We start from the raw sequence: 19512 nt of genomic DNA, 5'->3' as shown, positions 1-19512 counted from the left end.
CTGGGCCAAATCTGGTTTAAATCAGATTAAAGCCAGACATCAGAGTAAATTCAAGTTTATTCTAAATCAGGGAAATTCAACAATGACTAGTTATACGTATCAAAATATAATCAGAGATGGGCACTGGCCACACTCGCTGTAATCTAAAATAAAATAAACATTGCCAAACAGCCCAAAAAACCCACAACTATTGGATCCTGGCTATGAGAACACAAAATATTTTCCCTTTCTCAATTTAACATTTAATGTATTTGGTACATTACTATACTTTTGAGTAGAAAATGAGCAAATGTGCAAGAAGAGCTTTAAAAAGAAGTATTTGTAACAGTGACTATGATTTTAAAAAAGAACACAAATCAATTTGACAGTGTTGGATTACACTAAGGCAATAAACAAACAAATTCTTAAAAGAAACTGTATAGTCTTGAAATAAGTTGTCTGCACTGTTAATACCACATTAATTTTATCAGGCTTTCATAACCCACAGAATGCTCTTTTCTATTTAGTTAATCACTGCATGCATACCAGACTAATTTGGCAGTCAGATGCATACCCCAAAAAGCATTTTGACTCTCAGTGTAGTCAATGGAGAGTAAGCAGAGTGGGCCAAAATGTGTTTTTAAATACATTTAATTAATGGGATGTCCCAATTTAAACTTGAAGATCTGTGCTTAAGTGGGTTTCCACTGTTCAAAGAAACCTTCCCCACCATCACAATCACCACACAGACACCATCATCCGGCAGAACCTGGGGATTCATGGAGAAGAGTTTCTAAGATAAATACTGAAAGATTTTCCCATTGCGGAATAGCAGTTGCCACCAGGATTTGTGTGTTTGACTCTAAGCTGCAGACACGGAAGGCTCATTTTTGGCAGTGGTTTTCATGTAGGTTAAAAAAAAATGCTCTCTTGTACAGGTATTAAAAACACACTCTCTTGAGGGTAACAGCCTGTATCTTTCTATGAAAAGTTCAATGCAGTCCTCTGCATATTTTGTGAGGTAAGCACCCTCAGTAACTCCATCAGTTTTGTCAGCAGTGGGAAAAGCAGTTCTGGTTATCCAGTTTTGGACAAATACTCCCACAACTTGTATTTAAAGAATTCCAGTGATAGCAATTCAGCAGTGATGTGTACCATGATGCCTCTCTCTGAACATTTCTAGACTTGTACTACTAAAAGCATTAATTATCCCATTTAAGAAGTATAATTTGTCATCATTCCAAACTTAGCCATATACTGCCGAAATAATTCCTGTTGACAAGATGTAAGAGAGCTCTTTTTCTCTCTCCAAAAAAAGATTTTGCCTTGTTTCTAAAATAGGGTTAAAGACTAATCTTCTGGGTTCCCTGCAGACACAGAAAAGTCTGCAGGCAAGAAATCTCCCTGGGCCTGGATTATTATCCTTGCTTTACAGTTGGGGAAATAGGGTCAGAGAGGTTCTATGGAAGAAGGATGGCCCTATGCTTAAAGCAGAGGACGTAGAAACAATGTATCTGAGCTATATCTGGCTCTGCCTTGAGGGTGGGAGGGGGAAGAGGAAAGAATCACTAAACCTCTCTGTCCATGATTCCCCTGTCTGTAAAATGAGAATAATAATGCTTACCTATCTCCCAGAGGATCTGCAGATCTTAAACCACAATTCTTTTATAATCCACTCTGAGATCCGCAAATGGCAAGGCCTAAAGAGGTGGAAAGCATCATTGTCATTATAAGAGTTCATGTAAGAATCAAGACTTCTAGCTCTTCTACTTATGTAGTAGGGCTATTTTTAGCCCTTGGTGCTAAAGTGTTTTACAGATGCCTCATTATGGTTTGCAGAAATTGTCAAGATGGTAACTTTATGTGGATCTCTTGTGCCTGGTGGCTTTTAATGCCTTTTCTCCCCCCCCCCCCCAAAAAAAAAATCATTAGCGAAGTTAAATAAGATTCTTGTGGGTTTTTGGGGCTCTTTGACCCGAAAAACCCACAACAACCATTAGATCCCGGCTGTGAAAGCCTTCACGAATACATTAAATAAGATTGCTTCCATGTTTGCCCAATGTCCTATAGCAAGTGTTCGGGTTCAAAAGGATTAAGAGTACAAGGGGAAAGAAAAGCTATTTTAACATATGCAGTGTTCTTCACCTTAGCACATTTGTTTGAAATTGTAACATAGACTTTTAAAAAAATATATGGTATCAAATTCAAAAGCATATCCAAAAGGTTATTCAAAGACAGAAGAGATTTTAAGAAATGCACAGAGAGAGTTTAATATAATGCAAAAGGAAGTGGAAACAGAGCAACTATACATTTATTTTAGGTATTTATTTATTCTTTAAAGATAGCATCCTACAAAAAAAGCATAAAAACAGTATATAAATATAAAAGTAGCATAAATACCAGTGAGTGTTGTATAGCCAAGTACAGAAAGCAAAGTTCTTCACATAATGTAATATAGGATGGGCTGAATCTTATGAAAATGATATATCCATAACCATATAACCATAAATTATGAAAGCTATAAATAGGTAGGATGAGAGCAAATCCCATATTTTTATTTACATGCTAATACAGAGCAGAGGTTCTGCTATGACAGATTTACCTTGAAATAAGCACTACTGAATACAGTGTAACTTTTATTGCTATATTTGGGTATTTCTAAAGTTATGGATGAATGGCAAAACCACACACTCTTCCCTGAATCTTTCTTCCCCTCTTTCCCTCATGTACTGACTTTGGTGCAGAGATCCCGGCTTGTGTTCAGCCAAAGGTTAAGCAAGACTACGGGTTTGTCACATTCTGAAGAAGTGCTCCCCCAAGTGGTAATATACATATTTGTCATAGCAAGGCATATTGTACGTAACAAGCTCTGTTTAATGATTGGTCTCAAGAAGGTAAACACAAGCTTAATTTCCAGGTGTGACTGTTGGGACATGTACCTCTGAGAAAATCTTGTGAGAAAGAAAATAGGTTAGTAACCGAGAATATGCATTCCTGTAATATCTTGCTTAACCCAAACTGGGGGATTCTGGCTTAATGGTCAGGATCCAATTATGCATGTCCACAGGACTTCACACTGCAGCCCCCGTCTGGTGTACCCTAAAAACCATCTTTAGAAAGGCAGAAAAGATTATCTGGAGTAGGTTTTTTGAACTACTGAAACTCAAGGGACTTTACTATCCATCATTAAGTATTTCTTTTTGTTTAGTACTGACAAGAAAGTACATTTTTGCTATCCTTCAATGGCTTCTGCTTCATGCTAGCAAATAGGAATATTGCAACCATCTCCCCAAGCACCCCGGCTGACAACTGGTATCTGCATTGAACTAGAAGCTAAAAGCACACAGTTTCAAAACATCTTTAGGATTAAATAAAATGCATAAAAATGCTGATCATGTATGAGGTTAAAAGAAAAAGTAAGAGTCCTCCCTTCAGTGCTGAGTTCTTAGGGACAGGTGTTCGAGCCTGGGAAAAGCATATTTAATAGCAAATCCAGAGAAAGGGGCTTTTCAAATTATTTCAGTGCATGGGGAGCTCAGGGATTTTGCCACTAGTGGCAAGAAGCCCCTTGTATAATCTCTACTAGAAACGGGACCAAGTTTCAAATATTCATGCTCAGCAAAATAACTGTTATCTGACAGAAATCTGAGAAAGGTAAGGGACTTTCCCATCTAGGAATATAAAGGGAAGTACTGGGGTAAAACTAGCATTTTCAGGAGAAATATGAAGAACACTGTGAAGACAGAGAAGTTTGGAGAGAAGGGAGGAAAACAAATCACATACCTCCTTTTCTTGATTTCACTGTTTTCCTACTAATTTGCAAACTTTATGGCTTATTTATGGAAGCTCCAAACAAAGCAATGTTTCTTAAAAATTAAAAGCTCAACTTACAGATACAGAACATTAAAATATTTTTTGGGGGAAAACACACACACACACACACACACACAAAGGAAATGTCACCCCTCAAATATCACTCAAGAATTATGTTCCTAACTTCTAAAGAAGACTAACAATTCTTAAATGTTCTATATTGAAATATTATTAGTAGAAGTCTGCACCTTTTTGCTGTCTAACACAGCACCCAAAGAATGCTAGTGCCATACTCTGAGAAGCCTTAGTGCTCCCTTCAGGTACTGATTCCTGTCTTAATGTATGTCCATAATAGTGTTCATCATAATGCATATGCCTAAATCTTTATCTTCTGGCCAATATCTTTTTGCTTTAGCCACACATGTGGAAGGCAAACAATGCACTTAGCAGAAGCTTCCTGCTGCTAATTAATGAGTCCAAACTTGGATTTTTATGTGTGTGGTTCAATCTGCATGTGTAACAACACAACAGAATATTTCCTTGTGGTCAAGAAATTAAAAAAAAACTTGGAAAAGTTGAGGGTTTATTGGACACAAATGCTCAGAATTCTCCAGCTAGCATGGCTGTTAAGGGGGATCCCAAAGGTTGAGGCATAACTTCCTACAAAACTTGACATAACACATTAACAAACACCTGGCTTTGTGACAACATATGGCCACACATATCAACGATAAAGCTAGGCTATGAGTACATCTATGCTAATGATACCATTTATATTTAAATTTTTTAAAAAACTGAGGTACCACCCTCAATCTACCTTCTCAAGCAGATGTCTGCCAGATCCATTACTGTTTCATCTGCATGCAAGAATGATGTCCTCAGCTGCCCTGTATCATTCCTAATAGGAGTATTAGCAATGATTTTTAAGCCAAAAGAGGCCTTTAAATCAACTAACTTGGACATCCCAATCAGAAAAAGGTAGATTCCCATACCAATAATAAAGTGTAAAAGGAAAGATACTGTGTATTTCTTCCCTTCCTCTCAGGAATACAGCACATGATAGAGAAATCTATATGAAAATAAGATATAGCTCCATATGTCATTGAAATTACAATTTTCTAGCCAGACTCCAAAGGTTGTCAGGAGAAAGAATGACAAAGGCCATGCTTAAGTTCCTTGGAGAAAAGGTGGGATATAAAGCTATCTCTGATACACTCGATTTTTCCTGTCTTCTCCTCTTTCACCAATGAAAGAAAACTGGCAGGGAAGCCTTAAAACAAATCACTGCAGCGCCCCCGCATCCCCAATCTCCCATTCACCATCACAAACTTTTTTTTAAAAAAAGAAAACTGTTGGACAACCAATTGGATTGATGTGGATTCTTGCATTGAGCAGATGGTTGGACTTGATGGCCTTATAGGCCCATTCCAACTCAATTATTCTACAATTCTACAAAAAAAAAGTATTTGTTTAGAAAGTCCCTTTGTTCCTTCTGGGGATTATAGTAGGAAATGCTACAATGTTTAAAGGTCCCTCCCTTCCCAAGCACCCCAGCCCCACATACCACTTCAATTTTTAAATTTTGTTTTAAAGGTATAGCTTTGGATAATATAAAGTGCAAGAGGGGTTTTCCCCATTAACTTCTAAGGTAAACTTCTATAGTACATAGCCACTCTTCTTATGGTGACCGTTTTCAGGGTTTTCCAGGGAGAGAATACTCAGGAGTGATTTATTATTCTCTTCTTCTGCTGGGTTCCCTGGGACTGGTACCATTTATATTTAAATAAAAAACTGAGGTACCACTCTCAATCTATCTTCTCAAGCAGTTATCTGCCAAATCCATTACTGTTTCATCTGTTTCATTACAGCCTGCCCAAGGCCACACAGATCGGCTCTACTCACAGGAGGTGCAGTGGGGAACTGAACTCACAAACTCTGATTCTGCAGTGGGATGCTTAAATCACTGAGTCAGCTTCTGGATTTCTTGTTGCCAATGTCATGTGACCTGGTGCAGGCCAAGAAACAAACATGCTAATCTCTTAACAAGTGACAATGTTCTGATGAATTTTACACTGTTGAACATGTATCTGCATAAATATTACACTGAATTTTGGGCACTATTTCTAAAATGCAGATCAGACTATGAAAGGCAAATAAATAAGCAACTCTAGAATGTAAATCTCTGGGGGTCATTGAGTATGAACACTAGGGTGCCACATGGCACATGGTCTGACATTTCATACATTTCAGACAAACCTCAAATTACAGGTCACCACATTACAGGAAAGGAATGGTCAGTTGCTGGTTCACAAGTACTTCTAGCTCCCTTTGGACATCATTGTTTCTAAAACATTTCCTTTGGAAACCTTGCTGCCATGTCAATTAGCTGAATGTGCACCACTATAGCAGCATTATGACTTTTCACCCTCACTGAGACTCCAGAGGTATGTACTCTGTGCGTGTGTGTGCGTGTGTGTTAGAGAGAGGTCAGGAGGTCATCTCTTCAGAGAGTGTTGGCAGAACTGCTTGTGGACAATTCAAAATTTGTCCTTGCTATGCAGCTGTTGACTCTGGCAGTGTTTTTCTTCCCCCTGAACTACACTGGATGGCATAATGACTTTGGACCAACAGTTTTCAGAGCAGCACTGAAAAGACACATTAATTTCCCAGCCCAAAATAAGGCTCTCAACCTAAATCTGCAGATAGTCCACTGAAACATATGGAAGTACCCTTGCTCTTAGACACGGAACCGTGCACTTTAAGTCCTCCCAAGAGCAGGAAGGGCCTGAGGAGTATGCTATTCCTTAAATCACCATAATTTCAACCCTCATCCCTAGGAAAAGTATACATCATATTAAAAGATATGGTTCCTCAAGACCATTAGATACAAAAGGACTGAAAGGGGTAGAGTGGCACTTTTAGAGTTATTGTTGGCCAAACACAAAGCTGTGGGAGTTGCTCTAAACCCATTCTAATGTAACCTACACCCTTGCCTTAGCTATGATCACTGCAGATGGTGACAGCAACCACGAAATCAAAAGATGCCTGCTTTTTGGGAGGAAACTGATGACAAACCTAGACAGCATCTTAAAAAGCAGAGACATCACCTTGCCGACAAAGGTCCACATAGTAAAAGCAATGGTTTTCCAAGTAGCGATGTATGGAAGTGAGAGCTGGACCATAAAGAAGGCTGACCGCCGAAGAATTGATGCTTTTGAATTGTGGTGTTGGAGGAGACTCTTGAGAACCCCCTGGACTGCAAAGAGAACAAACCTATCCATTTTGAAGGAAATCAATCCCGAGTGCTCACTGGAAGGACAGATCCTGAAGATGAGGCTCCAATACTTTGGCCATCTCATGAGAAGACTCCCTGGAAAAGACCCTGATGTTGGGAAAGTGTGAAGGCAAGAGGAGAAGGGGACGACAGAGGACGAGATGGTTGGACAGTGTCATTGAAGCAACCAATATGAATTTGACCCAACTCCGGGAGGTAGTGGAAGACAGGAGGGCCTGGCATGGCCTGGTTCATGGGGTCATGAAGAGTCAAACATGACTTAATGACTAAACAACAACAATAAAACATTAAAACAGTTCATGCTTAAACATACCATTAAAAAAAACCCAACTCTTAAGGGATCCCTGTTCCTAAAGAGCGCTGACTGTATTGTCTAGTTTAGTCCATTTCAAGGTCCCAACTATGTCTCTGGTTCCAGATTTCTTTTTCTTCCTATCATGCAAAGTTGTTGCCTGGCTAAGGTGGTTGTATTCAAGACTAAGCAGTCAACCTAGGCTGACTGTAGTATCCTTCTTCCTACGAGCAAAAGAACACAAACAATTTCTCCCAAGTATCCCCTCTTTTTGTTCAAGGAAGAACACTGTAAAACCTTGGCCAACCTGTTTCTAAATGAATCATTTCTCTCTTTTTCTCTCTGAGTCTGATTATGGGAGAAGATCTGCCAACAAGTGTCTGCACTTATTCTTGACCAAAGAACTTGACCACTGCAGCATAATTATGTTTTTCTAACAAACTTCTTTAACTCATTTCTATGTGACACAGACTGCTACAACATAAATGAATAACATATACAGCTGGCAAAGAAGAGCCTGCCAAGGAATGCAACAGTGGGAAGTGGGAAAGGCTCTTAAACTGTGAATCTTGATGTAAGAACAGAGACTTCAAGCCCTCAAGAACACACTTAGCTTCAACTGTAAAATAATAGATTGCATAACGAAAATATGTCTAGGGACATTCCAGGTTAAGCCTCTTATGTTCTTTTATTTTAAGATGTATACAAAAGCCAGACTCTTTTTGTTCTGTCTTAAATTTGGAAGCAATATTCTCTACATATTTGAATTCTTACCTCTCTAGTTCCTCATATTCCTTTTAACAGAACAGTTCCATCCTCCAAGCACTGCTCAACTACTCCGAGTGATGTAAAGAATCCACTAAATGAAAATATTCTGCAATCTGCACCTTAAGCGGCAGATAAGCCCTGAAATGACTGTCTTGTTTCTGGTGAACATATATGGGGATCAGGACTAATATGTAACGTAAGGCAAGGGTGGGGAACTTTTGAAGAAGCTCTCTTGGCCTGCATTCCAGTAGCAGACTGACCCAAAATGGGTGACCAGAGAAACACAGATTGCTTTTCTGTACAGCAAGATGAAACAGTTTCATTTGTCCACCTCATACCCCCGAGTACAGAATTCAGCCAAAAATGTGAAGAAAACAACAACAAAAAAGGTTGAAGGTGCATCATGCATACTGAAGGTCTGGTTCATGAACCAGGTGGAAAAAGTGTAACCAACTCTATCAGTTCCAAATTTTAACTAGCTGCTGTTCTAAATTATATCTACATTAACATAATCACTTCTAGCATTGATTATCTATATCTACAGTGGTGCCTCGCTTAGCGATGTTAATTCGTTCTGAAAAAATCGCTGCTAAGCGATTTCATGGCTAAGCGAAACGCCGTTTCCCTTTGAAATGCATTGAAAACTGGATAATCCATTCCAATAGGAACAAATTGCCGTCCTTAAGCGAAAATCTCCATAGAAAACATCGCTAAGCGAAATGCGGTTCCCCAATTGAAATGCATTGAAACCTATTCAATGCATCTCAGTGGGGGAAAAATACAACAACAAATTAAAAAAGAGTCAGAACAAAGTCAAATTTGGTTAACAAAGGGTTTATTAAGTGCACTTTATGATTTCAAACATTTTAAACAGTAAACTTTAACTTTATAAATAACAGAAAAACATTTAAAAAACAGCAAACACGAGGCTGTTTAAACCAGTGGTTCTTAACCTTGGGTTACTCAGGTGTTTTTGGACTGCAACTCCCAGAAGCCTTCACCACCAGCTGTGCTGGCTGGGGTTTCTGGGAGTTGCAATTCAAAAATACCTGAGTAACCCAAGGTTAAGAACCACTGGTTTAAACCATCGTTAAGCGAAACAGGGGATCCAAAATGTAATCGCTATGCGAAGCATGGTCCCAACCATCGCTAAGCGAAAATCGCCCATAGGGACCATCGCTAAACGAAGCGCAAAAACACTAAAAAAAGTCATTGCTAAGAGATTTCATCACTAAATGGAGTGCCCGTTAAGCGAGGCACCACTGTATATATTAGAGATGGGGACAAAGCGCAAATCAGGGTTCAAAGCAATCCTGCTGCACTTTGATCCCTTTCCCCCTCCTCTTGCTAAGCCCAGTGGGGCACAGCAAGAGGAAAGTAAGCAAGGATCAAAGCAATCCCGTAGCAGCTGGGGGGATCCCTTTGATCCCTTCCCTCCTCTTCTTATGCCGTGCAAGCATAGGAAGAGGAGGAAAGGGGAATCATCCCCCAGCCCCAGATTCCTTTCATGCAGGCTTTAGCAAGCCGCCCAAAGGGAAAACCCTTCTCTGCTTATGTCCCCGAGGAACAGCTGATCCACAGGGGCATAAGCCGATAGGGACGAAATGGGTGGATACAGAAGGGTTATATTTGTTGCTTCCTATTCATTGGGGTCTCTGGACCCCAAGAATATGAAGCAACAAATATCTGATAAATCAGGGATAGTTAACGAATATCCTGATTTGTTTTTATATTTGTCCCCATGTCTAATCTATATCTATACCATGTCATACTGTATCAGGAGACATCCTGCTGCACAGCTAGCAAATGCAAAGCTGTGAAAACAACAGAAAATATTGCAGCAGGGCAACAGGAATAACCATAAAGTACATCTACAGGCTTGTCACACGACACTTGCAATGTAAAACACATGGTCAATTGCACAACCACAGCATGAACCATGCAGGCGTGAACTGTGTGACCATGATGTGAACAGCATGATCAATTAATTGCACAATGCTAGCTGCCTAGGCATAAGGCCTGGCAGACCTCTGCACGTGTAATTTTATATTATGCCAATCTGAAGAGGTTTTGGCCAGTGTTTATTTTTATAATGTATTTTATGTTAGCCACTTTGGCCATCTCATCAGAAAAGGCAGGGAACAAATTTTACACAAGTAAGTAAATAATACATTAATTTGAATGTGACATTTTGTAAGCCTACTTTAAGCATGTTTTTAAGGATTTATTTCCCTATTCAAATATTTCAGTGCAGCTACTTCACGCTACTAGAAAAACATCTGAAATATTTATGCAACATGTAAAATTAACATGATGCTTTGTTTTGCTTTAGTTTTCCACTTCTAAATATAAGTCAAACAAATTAAATCAGATCTTGAATGATTTAGAGCAACAGGAAAATATCTGCAGTTTTTTTTAAATTCAAATGTATTCAGAAAATCCACATCAGTAACAATGGAGGAGTGACTGCAATCAAGCTAAGTCACATATGTATGCATGCAGCGGACACACAGAAGAGATGACACTCCCTTAACAACCTTCACTATGAGTACAAGACTGATTAGAGACTGATAATGATCTATTAATTAATGCAGAAAATCAGAAAGAAAATAGTGCAATTGTCTTCAGCTTGGGGTATAGAAGAAAACTGAGACATCTTGTGTTTACAATAGTTACATTATTTATTATCACTGCATGAGAGTGCAGTGATGTTATTGTGCAGCAGAGTAAATCAATATTCTGCAAGGCAATTTTAAAAAAATGGAGACAGCCAAACAAAAAAGTGTAACTTTGAAATTGGACTTTGGAACAGCACCAGATCTGGTACAGATATAGAGACAGTCCGCTCTTGCTGTATTAAATTTGGGGAAGTTTGGGCACAAAGGTTCTCAAGTTATGACTTTTTAAAAATTAAAACTGTTTACCTCTGTGCAGAAACAAGAGACCTTAAGCATCCCCAGATTTAAAACACACTGAATAAACTGAAAAGACTCTGAGCCCAAAAATGGAAGAGTGGAGAAATGTCAATGATGGATGAGCTATTAAAGGAGCTACTGGATATTGCAGAACTAGATATGCTTACAGAGGCACTATAAGATCAACAAAGACATTTGTAAAGGAAAGCTGGAAGCTGATATATAATTGGGCCCAGGAAAAGACCGGAACTTAGGGGAAGAAATTGTTTATGGCAAATCAGTACTCACTAGAATCCTCTTATGATATTTAGATGTCCAGATGATGGCGAAATTTCTGATCTATTTGTGTAGTATGGATGTTTAGTTTTGATGTTTAGTTGTTATTAGTGTTTATTTCTGTTTGGTTTTAGTTTTCTGTTATGTATGTTTGCATGTGTGAAATAAAAACTTTATTGCAAAAGAAAAGAAAAGAAAAAGAATAAACTGAAAAGACCATTCTTGCTTATCTAGAAAGGGAATGTTTGTCCCCATCTGTTTGTTTTAATTTGGAAGGAATCCAGGTTGCAGGAGCTGAGATACTAATCCTCAAATAAAATAAAATAAATTAAAACCTTTAAAAAGGTAGAAGGGTGACTTTCTCTTAAACTGAGAATGTGTGGAACAAGCTTACCCCTAAAGCAGTTCCAAAATACATTGCTGCAGCTCCATGGCCTGGGAAGGGAAATGATTGGAGGGCAACGAAATGTCACAAAAACATCAAAAGAGACATTGTTAAAAAAAAAACAGGTTTGCTTTAAAGAAAATGAGACAGCAATAGTACTCCAGAAAGGGACATTTGTCATGTATCTCCAGGGAGTTTGCATACAGTTTGTAAGGCATAGTCAAAGAATTTCTGCATTACAAAAATATATAGCAATTGTGTTCATCCAATCCTGAGTGCCTTCAGTAAACATTTCTGAAACTGGGCTCCTGACACTAATCTTCAAACGGAAATCAGCTCCAGGTCTGGGGCAATCTGAACTTTTGACTAAATCAGTCAGGAGCCTATTAGCTGACTCTCAGGAGGAAAACTTTTTAACTCCTTCATGGCCAAACAGGCATTAATGCTGAGAAAGGGATTGTGTGCCAATTATAAAAATATTTAAAAACATATATTTCAAAAAAAGAATAGAGAACAAATATGCTCACTCATTTAAGTTGTGCAATTGCTGGGGGTTGTTCATTGCTAGGGATGGTCTTCCTTCATGTTAGCAGAGTTTTCGTGTTTGTATCTTATCATATTTCAACCATTCTACCCATCTTGTCATTATACAATTGTCTGAAAGTTAAAACAAAAACTCCAAAGATATTATGTGCCATGAAGTCACTTCCGATTTATAGTGACTATATGAGTTAATAACCTCCAAAATGTTCTACCATTAACCACTCAGCTCTGATCTTACAAACCAACAACATCTTATGTTAGACTGTTCTTTCTTCCTACTGTCCGCTTCCCTTTAAATATTGTATTTTCCAGTAAGTTCTGCTCAAGTCTTGCAAACTAACAGCTGTAGCTTCCTTTACTGAGACAATCAGCCTCACATTAGGTCTCTTTCTCACGTTCTACTCTCCCACCCCACTTTTCCCAGCAATATTGTATTTTATGGTCAGTTCTGCATGTGCGTGGTAGGATAACCTCAGTTGACACACAGTTACTCTAGGGAGAGTTCAGGCCTGACTTGATTGAGCGCCTACTCTTCTGCCTTTGTCTTTCTCTGGTATCAGTAAGGCTCTCCTCCAACACCGGATTTCAAACAAACAGATTTGGGTCCCTGCCTTTCTTTCGTAGGTCTCCCTCTTCTTTTCACTACCATACATACTTACTGAATATCAGTCCTGACATTTGCTTTGTGTTTGGGTGAGAAATATTTAACTGATGAAAAAGAGTCAGCTTTTGGGATTTTACTTTGTTTCACTTTGTGAATGGTACAAGAGGTGATACTGTAGACTGTCTAGACTGCTGCCATTGGTGTGGTTAACATTCAGGTTGCATTTCACTATGTAAAATTTGGTTTTCCTTTTTCCTGCTGGCAATGAGAGCACAAAATTGTGCAGCGATGTTGACCCATTTCCTGGCATTTTGAATCATCGATACAGAAGCATAATAGCCCACATTCATAATTTGGAGGCTTTTTGAAGAATTGACTGGTTCTATATAGTTCTTAGTTCATCATTATTTATGGCTACCAATCACCCTTTGAATCTCACTGTATTCCCATGTGGTACATTCCTTTACAGCCAATCCCTAAGTTAGGAGATTGCCCTTCTCCCTCTCCCTGTATTTATTTATTTATTTTATTTATTTATTTTATTTCTATCCCGCCTATCTGATCATATTAGACCACTCTAGGCGGCTTACAGTAAAAACAACAATGTAATTTTAAGACTTTACAGCAGAAACGTAAATAAAAAAAAATAAAGAACAGAATAAGAAAAAAAAAAAAAGCCTGCTGCTTTAAAAAAGGGGGATGATTAAGTTGTACATTACTGCTCCTCCATGACAGAAATATATGGTGTAAGTAAAATTTCAGAGGCTCAGTCTCTGGCATATGCAGATATTGCTTGGGAAACATTGCCGCATGAAACCTTGAAGTTCTACTGATGGTCAGTGTAGACAACACCTAACTGAGATGACCTATGGGTAGCTTCCTATGTCTCACAGAGCCCATTATACAGTGGGGTCTTGACTTGAGAACTTAATCCGTATTGGAAGGCAGTTCTCAAGTCAAAAAGTTCTCAGGTCAAATCTGCATTTCCCATAGGAATGCATTGAGAACCATTTGATCCGTATCTGCTCTTTTCCGTCCATAGAAACTAATGGGAAGCTGCTATTCTGCCTTCGACCACTAGAGGGGGATATTTTGTTTCTTTTTTTCTTAGGTCAAGGAAGGTTCAGGGAAGGCAGGGAAAATACAGTCCAGGCAGTACAGTACCAGGCAATCTGAAGACTGTCTCCCAATCCACTCTCTAAACGCTGGGAGGAGTGAGGAAGCAGACAGGCACCCTTTTCACTGGCCAACAGTTAACTGAAAGTTCACATTTTGCACTTTCCCTGCCTCCCACGTGGGTTTTTTTCAGTTCTTAACTCAAATCTAAGTACTTAAGTCAAGTCAATATTTTCCTATGAGAGTGGTTCTTAAGTCAAAATGTTCTTAACTCGAGCCGTTCTTAAGTCAAGACCCCACTGTATATCCCTCACTGTTGTTCCTTGCTAGTTAATTATTCAGTGGCTCAAATCCTGTTGGAACACATGCAGAAGAAGAATCATGTAATTGGTAAGCCCAGCTGTGTTTCTGATCATGTGACCAGGATGTGGCTGACACACAGCAGACATCTCATCCAGTAGCTTAAATCAGCTGTGGCAACTGTCATGACTCCATGTCTCAACAGGATCTGAGCCACTGTAATTTAAAGAATTTGCATAAGAGTCTATATCAAAGGTTTTAGAGAACTGTAACTGTATTATAATATGTTATGCTGTTACATGTCATCAAGTTAGAACTGACTTAAAGTGGCCATAATAAGGCTCTCAAGCTAAGTGAGATATTTTAGGAGTAGTTTTACCAGTTCTACTTCCCAGTGAGCTTCCACAGCTTAGCAGGTATTCGAACCCAGGCCTCCTGAGTCCTAGTCCAACACTTTCTCCACTCCCCTGGGTATCCATATTGTAAATTAATGCAACCAAATTCAGAGTTGGGGGTGGGGGGGAAACAATTATTTATTTATATTATTTATATAACACCTTTTCCCCCATAGAGGACCCAAGGCAGCTCACAACAGCTAAAACCATATAACAATCAACCATTTTAAAAACATCCTATAGCTATCATATTAATTAAAATATATCAAGAAACAAAGATAAAAACTATTTTTTTAAAAATTAAAAATCTGTAAATAAATAATGCATTCCTGAGACTTACACTGCTTCAAAGCCTGCTTGAAGTGGAAGGTCTTTGCCTGATGATGGATGGACGAGAGGGATGGGGGGGGGCAATGGGACAGGATATTCCAAAGCCTGGGAGCAACCGCTGAGAAGGCCCTCACTTGTGTCCTCACCAAACAAGCTTGAGAAGGTGGTGGAACTGAAAGAAGGGCTTCCCCTGAAGATCTTAAAAGCCGAGAAGGCTCATACGGGGTGATATGCTCGTTCGAATAGCCTGGACTAAGGCCATACAGAGCTTTATAGATAAAAATCAACACTTGGAATTGGGTCTGGAAACAAACTGGCAGCCAGCGAAGCTGTTGGAATAAGTTGAATGTTTCCTGAAACCAGCACCAGACAATAGTCTGGCTGCAGCATTTTTAAATAGCTGAAGTTTCTGAACACTCTTCAAAGGCAGCACCATGGAGAGCATGTTGCAACAATCCAAATGGGATATGTCAGTACAGCCAGATCAGACATCCCAAGGCATAGGTGCAGCTGCCACAACAGCTTTAACTCTTCAAAATCAAACCTGGCCATCACTGTGTATCCAAGCTCAGGGCTGAGTCCAGGAGTACACGCAAGTTGTGGATCTGATTTTTTTCAGGAGTAGCGTAACCACATCCAGTATGGGTTGAATCTGTATCCCCTGATTTGCCTTGTGACAGATCAGGGGCACCTCTGTCTTATCTGGATTAAGTTTTGGATTCTTAGTCCTCATTCAATCCATCACTGGTCTAAGCACAGAACAACTGCCTTGGAATCAGACAGGAAGGAGAGCTGGGTGTTATCAGCATACTAATGACACTGAACCCCCCCCCCACCAGACAACCTCTCCCAGCCATTTAAATAACATGACGAACAGGACTGGAGCTCAAAGGGGCACCACAGACCAATGGCCAGGTGTGATCCAGGATTCCCCCCAACACCATCTTCTGAGTTTGGCCACCCAGGAAGGATTGGAACCGCTGTATGACAGTACTTCCAAGATCCATCCCAGAAAGGAATCCCAGAAGGATATCACGGCTGATGGCATCGAAAGTTGGTGGGAAGTTTCACATAACCAACAGAGACACATTCCACCTGCCAGGTTCCCACGTAGATCATCCACCAAGGTGACCAAAACTACCTCTGTCCCATAGCCAGGTCTGAAAGCAAACTGAAATGAATCTAAATAATCTGTTTCATCCAGAAATTTTTGGAGCTGAGATGCTACAGCATTCTCCAAGACCTTGCCTAAAAATGTAATATTGGAGTTTGGCTGATGCAATGCAGTCGGATTTAAACAAAGCTTTTTTAAAAAAGGTCTTACTACTGCCTCCTTTAGGCATCCTGGTACTTTGCCTTGTTGCAATGAGGCATTCACCATTCCTCTCACCCACTCTTCCAGTCTCTCTCTGGTTGCTTTTATAAGTCAGGAAGGGCAAGGGTGCAGCACACATGCGGTGACTTTCACCTCTCCAAAGATCCTATCCACATCATCAGGCTGCATCAACTGAAACATCCATTATAATGGGACAAGCAGGGACCAAAGTGACATCAACATGACCTTCATCAATTACAACATCTAAGTCAGAGCAGATCCAAGTGCAAAGTCTTCACAGGGAGGAGACAAAGCAATAAGGAAGAAAGCATGCCCTCATGTACCACCAAAGGTTCATTTTGTGATGTGCAATGACGTAGTTCTAGACTCTGTCTAGAATTACACCACTGCAAAAACACCACTCTCAGAATAGGCAAGAACAGGATATCAGTTCCAACCTAGTCTAAATCTGACCTGCAGTTTCGACACTACCATGGCCGTAGTTTTTCTTTTTAGATTCTCCAGTACCCAAAGTTCTAATGTGCCTCTAAAATAAGATGACAATGCTCACCCTAGCATGGATAATGATTTAGAAGCCATGTGAAAAGAAACAAGAGCTGCAAGCACGAGGTCTTCGGGCTGTGAATAAAATAATGGCTGCAGTAATTACTCTGTTTGCCTCCATTCTGAAAAGCAGCGTTGTTTTTATCTAAATAAATAAATACATTGGGAACATCATTAAATTCTCTTTTCCTCCATCAATTGTCCTGCCCATACTTCGAGGCTGAAGATGAATACACACAACTAAGAGCTATATTGCCCGCAGCTGCAATAAAATAGCCATGTGTACTTTGCTTTCCATGTGGCTGCATGCAAGTGCATGCATAATTATCACTACCCAAATCAACGCTGATCCATTTTGATGATATGGATTCCCAGGCAGACAGAAATGGAAATGGTACTGATGGATGTACCACTAACCATACAGAGCTTTTTCCGGATGACTTTGACGCTGATGCTGTTACCTCCACCATCAAAAGGGGACAGACAGATGGCTCATCTAAATGGAAATAGGTCACTTTTTCTGTCAGAGCATATTTGTGTATAGTGGACAAACAAGTAAATGAATTTGCTTAAAAGGTTTTACTAATCAACTTTTTTACACGCACACACACACACACACAAACGCAGACACATGCAGCTTCATCAGTTTCACAAAGGATGATTATGTGCTGCATGTAATCTAATCGTTTCCATTCCAAAACTGTCCAGTTATGAGAGATGGAAAAGGCTATTCTGTCTTTAGCAACTATTACCCATGTTCCTACATTCTTCAGCTACGATCCTTGTACTCACTTACTTGACAGTCCATTGAACAGACCTACTGACCAGTAAACATAACTATACTGTACTCTTAACGTGCATTTAATTCATTAAATATAACTACCACAGAGGAGTGTTCAAACTTACTAGACCATGTACTCTAACTTTCAGTATCTGATTTAGTTAGATAGGTGCCGTCAAGTTGTAACTGACTTATAGCAACCCTAACAGGGCTTTCAAGGTAAATGAGGTATTTAAGAGCTGTTTTACCAGTTCTACTCTTTCAGTGAATAGGATTCAAACCATGGTCTCCAAACACCTAATTCATAGCTCTATTCAATATACAGTGGACCCTCTACTTACGGAATTAATCCGTATTGAAACGGTGGCTGCAGGTCGAAAAGTCTGTAGGTCGAGTCTCGATTGACCTACAATGCATTGAAAACCAATTAATCCCGTAACCGGCCGTTTTTGTTCCATTTTTATTCCATTTTGGTTCTTTTGTGGTCTGTAGGTCAATTCTCAGTCTGCAAGTCGAATCTAAATTTTGCGGCCAGAGAAGTCTGTAACTCGAAAAGTCTGTAAATCGAGCCGTCTGTAAGTCGAGGGTCCACTGTACCATAATAGGTGTCTAGTATCTGATTTAGTATTTAATTATTCACCAACACATTATGAACAACATAATTCAGTATTGTACTGTTCATCAAAGCATAATTAGGACCATCATATTTATTTTCCAAAAGTAACATGAAACCTTTATATTCTTGTGAGTATGTTTGTGGCCAGTATTGGGAAGAAGTGCCCTTTAATTTCTTCCTAAAAATCCTCCTGTGCATTTGGAAATAGGAAATCTTATATATATAAGATTTATTATATATAAGATTTCCTATTTCCAAATGCACAGGAAATATATATATTTTAAAAAGCAAATTGATTATGCCTCACATTCTAAACTGGACAAATCCAGAAGCGTGTCACTAATTATTGTACAATGATAGCATTTATAACATTGCAGTGTAAAGCTGTAACCCTACATTCACTTTTCTGTGATTAAGCGCTGCTGCTTTCAAAGGGACCTATTTCTGTACAGGACTGTTCTGTTAACATGGTAGCCATGTACAAACAGACTTTTAAAATTCTGCACCCAATTTCTTCTAAATTCTTCAGGCAAAGAAAAATTTCTCCAGTTTCCCAGGGAGCAGGGGGTCACTATAACTTGTGGCTCTTTTATTCAAAGGAATTTGAAATACGTGCCTGTGTTGTTTTTGCACTGCCACTGAAAGTAGCAGCAATTGTAACTGAATTGGCAGCCTGGGCCACCATTTTGCTTCTTCTACAATGTCCTCTATGTAGTGTCATCCTAAAATATTCCAGGGTGAAGCTGCACAGGTGACAGACATAAAAACATGGCTGGAGAAAAAAAATGAACATACTTTTTAATAGTGGCCTTCCTTTTCTAGGGAAATAAGAAAGGAGATATAGAAACACCTCACGATATTCCACACACAGAAAAATGTTTTCTGAAAACTTGTGTTTCAGCACTAGATTTCAGTGTTCTATTTCTGGAGGAGTCATTGCATATGTATTCTGTCTCGATAGCAAATGCTTAAAATACAACGTCCCCCTGTAACCCCTTCAATGAGGGTTATAAAACTAGTGTTGTGTCCCACAATTTGCCTTCTCTTTTCCCCTGAATACTTCATTGTTGCCTCATTCTGATGGCCTTTCAGAGTTTTGTTTGGAGGTATTATTGAATTTACTACAAAATAATCAATTATTCTTTTGTTTTGCACAACTCATCATCATTGCTGACCCAATCCTGGAATAAAGACGCGACGCAAAGAGATGAGTTAAAATTGGGCC

At 39.3% G+C, this 19512-nt stretch overlaps 1 protein-coding gene across 4 annotated transcripts in view; it reads right to left on the bottom strand.

Annotated features, from left to right (window-relative positions):
- Positions 1-19512, bottom strand: part of PCDH10 (protocadherin 10) — a 59176-nt gene that overhangs the window by 7985 nt on the left and 31679 nt on the right. For 2 of the 4 annotated variants that reach the window (XM_073001649.2, XM_073001652.2), the window contains one exon: positions 1604-1679. The exons of the other annotated variants lie outside the window; for them this stretch is intronic. In XM_073001649.2, coding sequence (XP_072857750.2) covers positions 1645-1679 — 35 coding nt within the window. In that variant the 3' untranslated portion in view covers positions 1604-1644. The remainder of the gene's footprint in view (positions 1-1603; positions 1680-19512) is intronic. 4 annotated transcript variants of the gene reach the window in all.

Source organism: Pogona vitticeps, chromosome 5 (genome assembly GCF_051106095.1).
Source record: "Pogona vitticeps strain Pit_001003342236 chromosome 5, PviZW2.1, whole genome shotgun sequence".
In the NCBI taxonomy this organism is placed as follows: domain Eukaryota; kingdom Metazoa; phylum Chordata; class Lepidosauria; order Squamata; family Agamidae; genus Pogona; species Pogona vitticeps.
The sequence above is the reverse complement of the archived record's forward strand: the minus strand, read 5'-3'. Positions and strand labels throughout refer to the sequence as shown.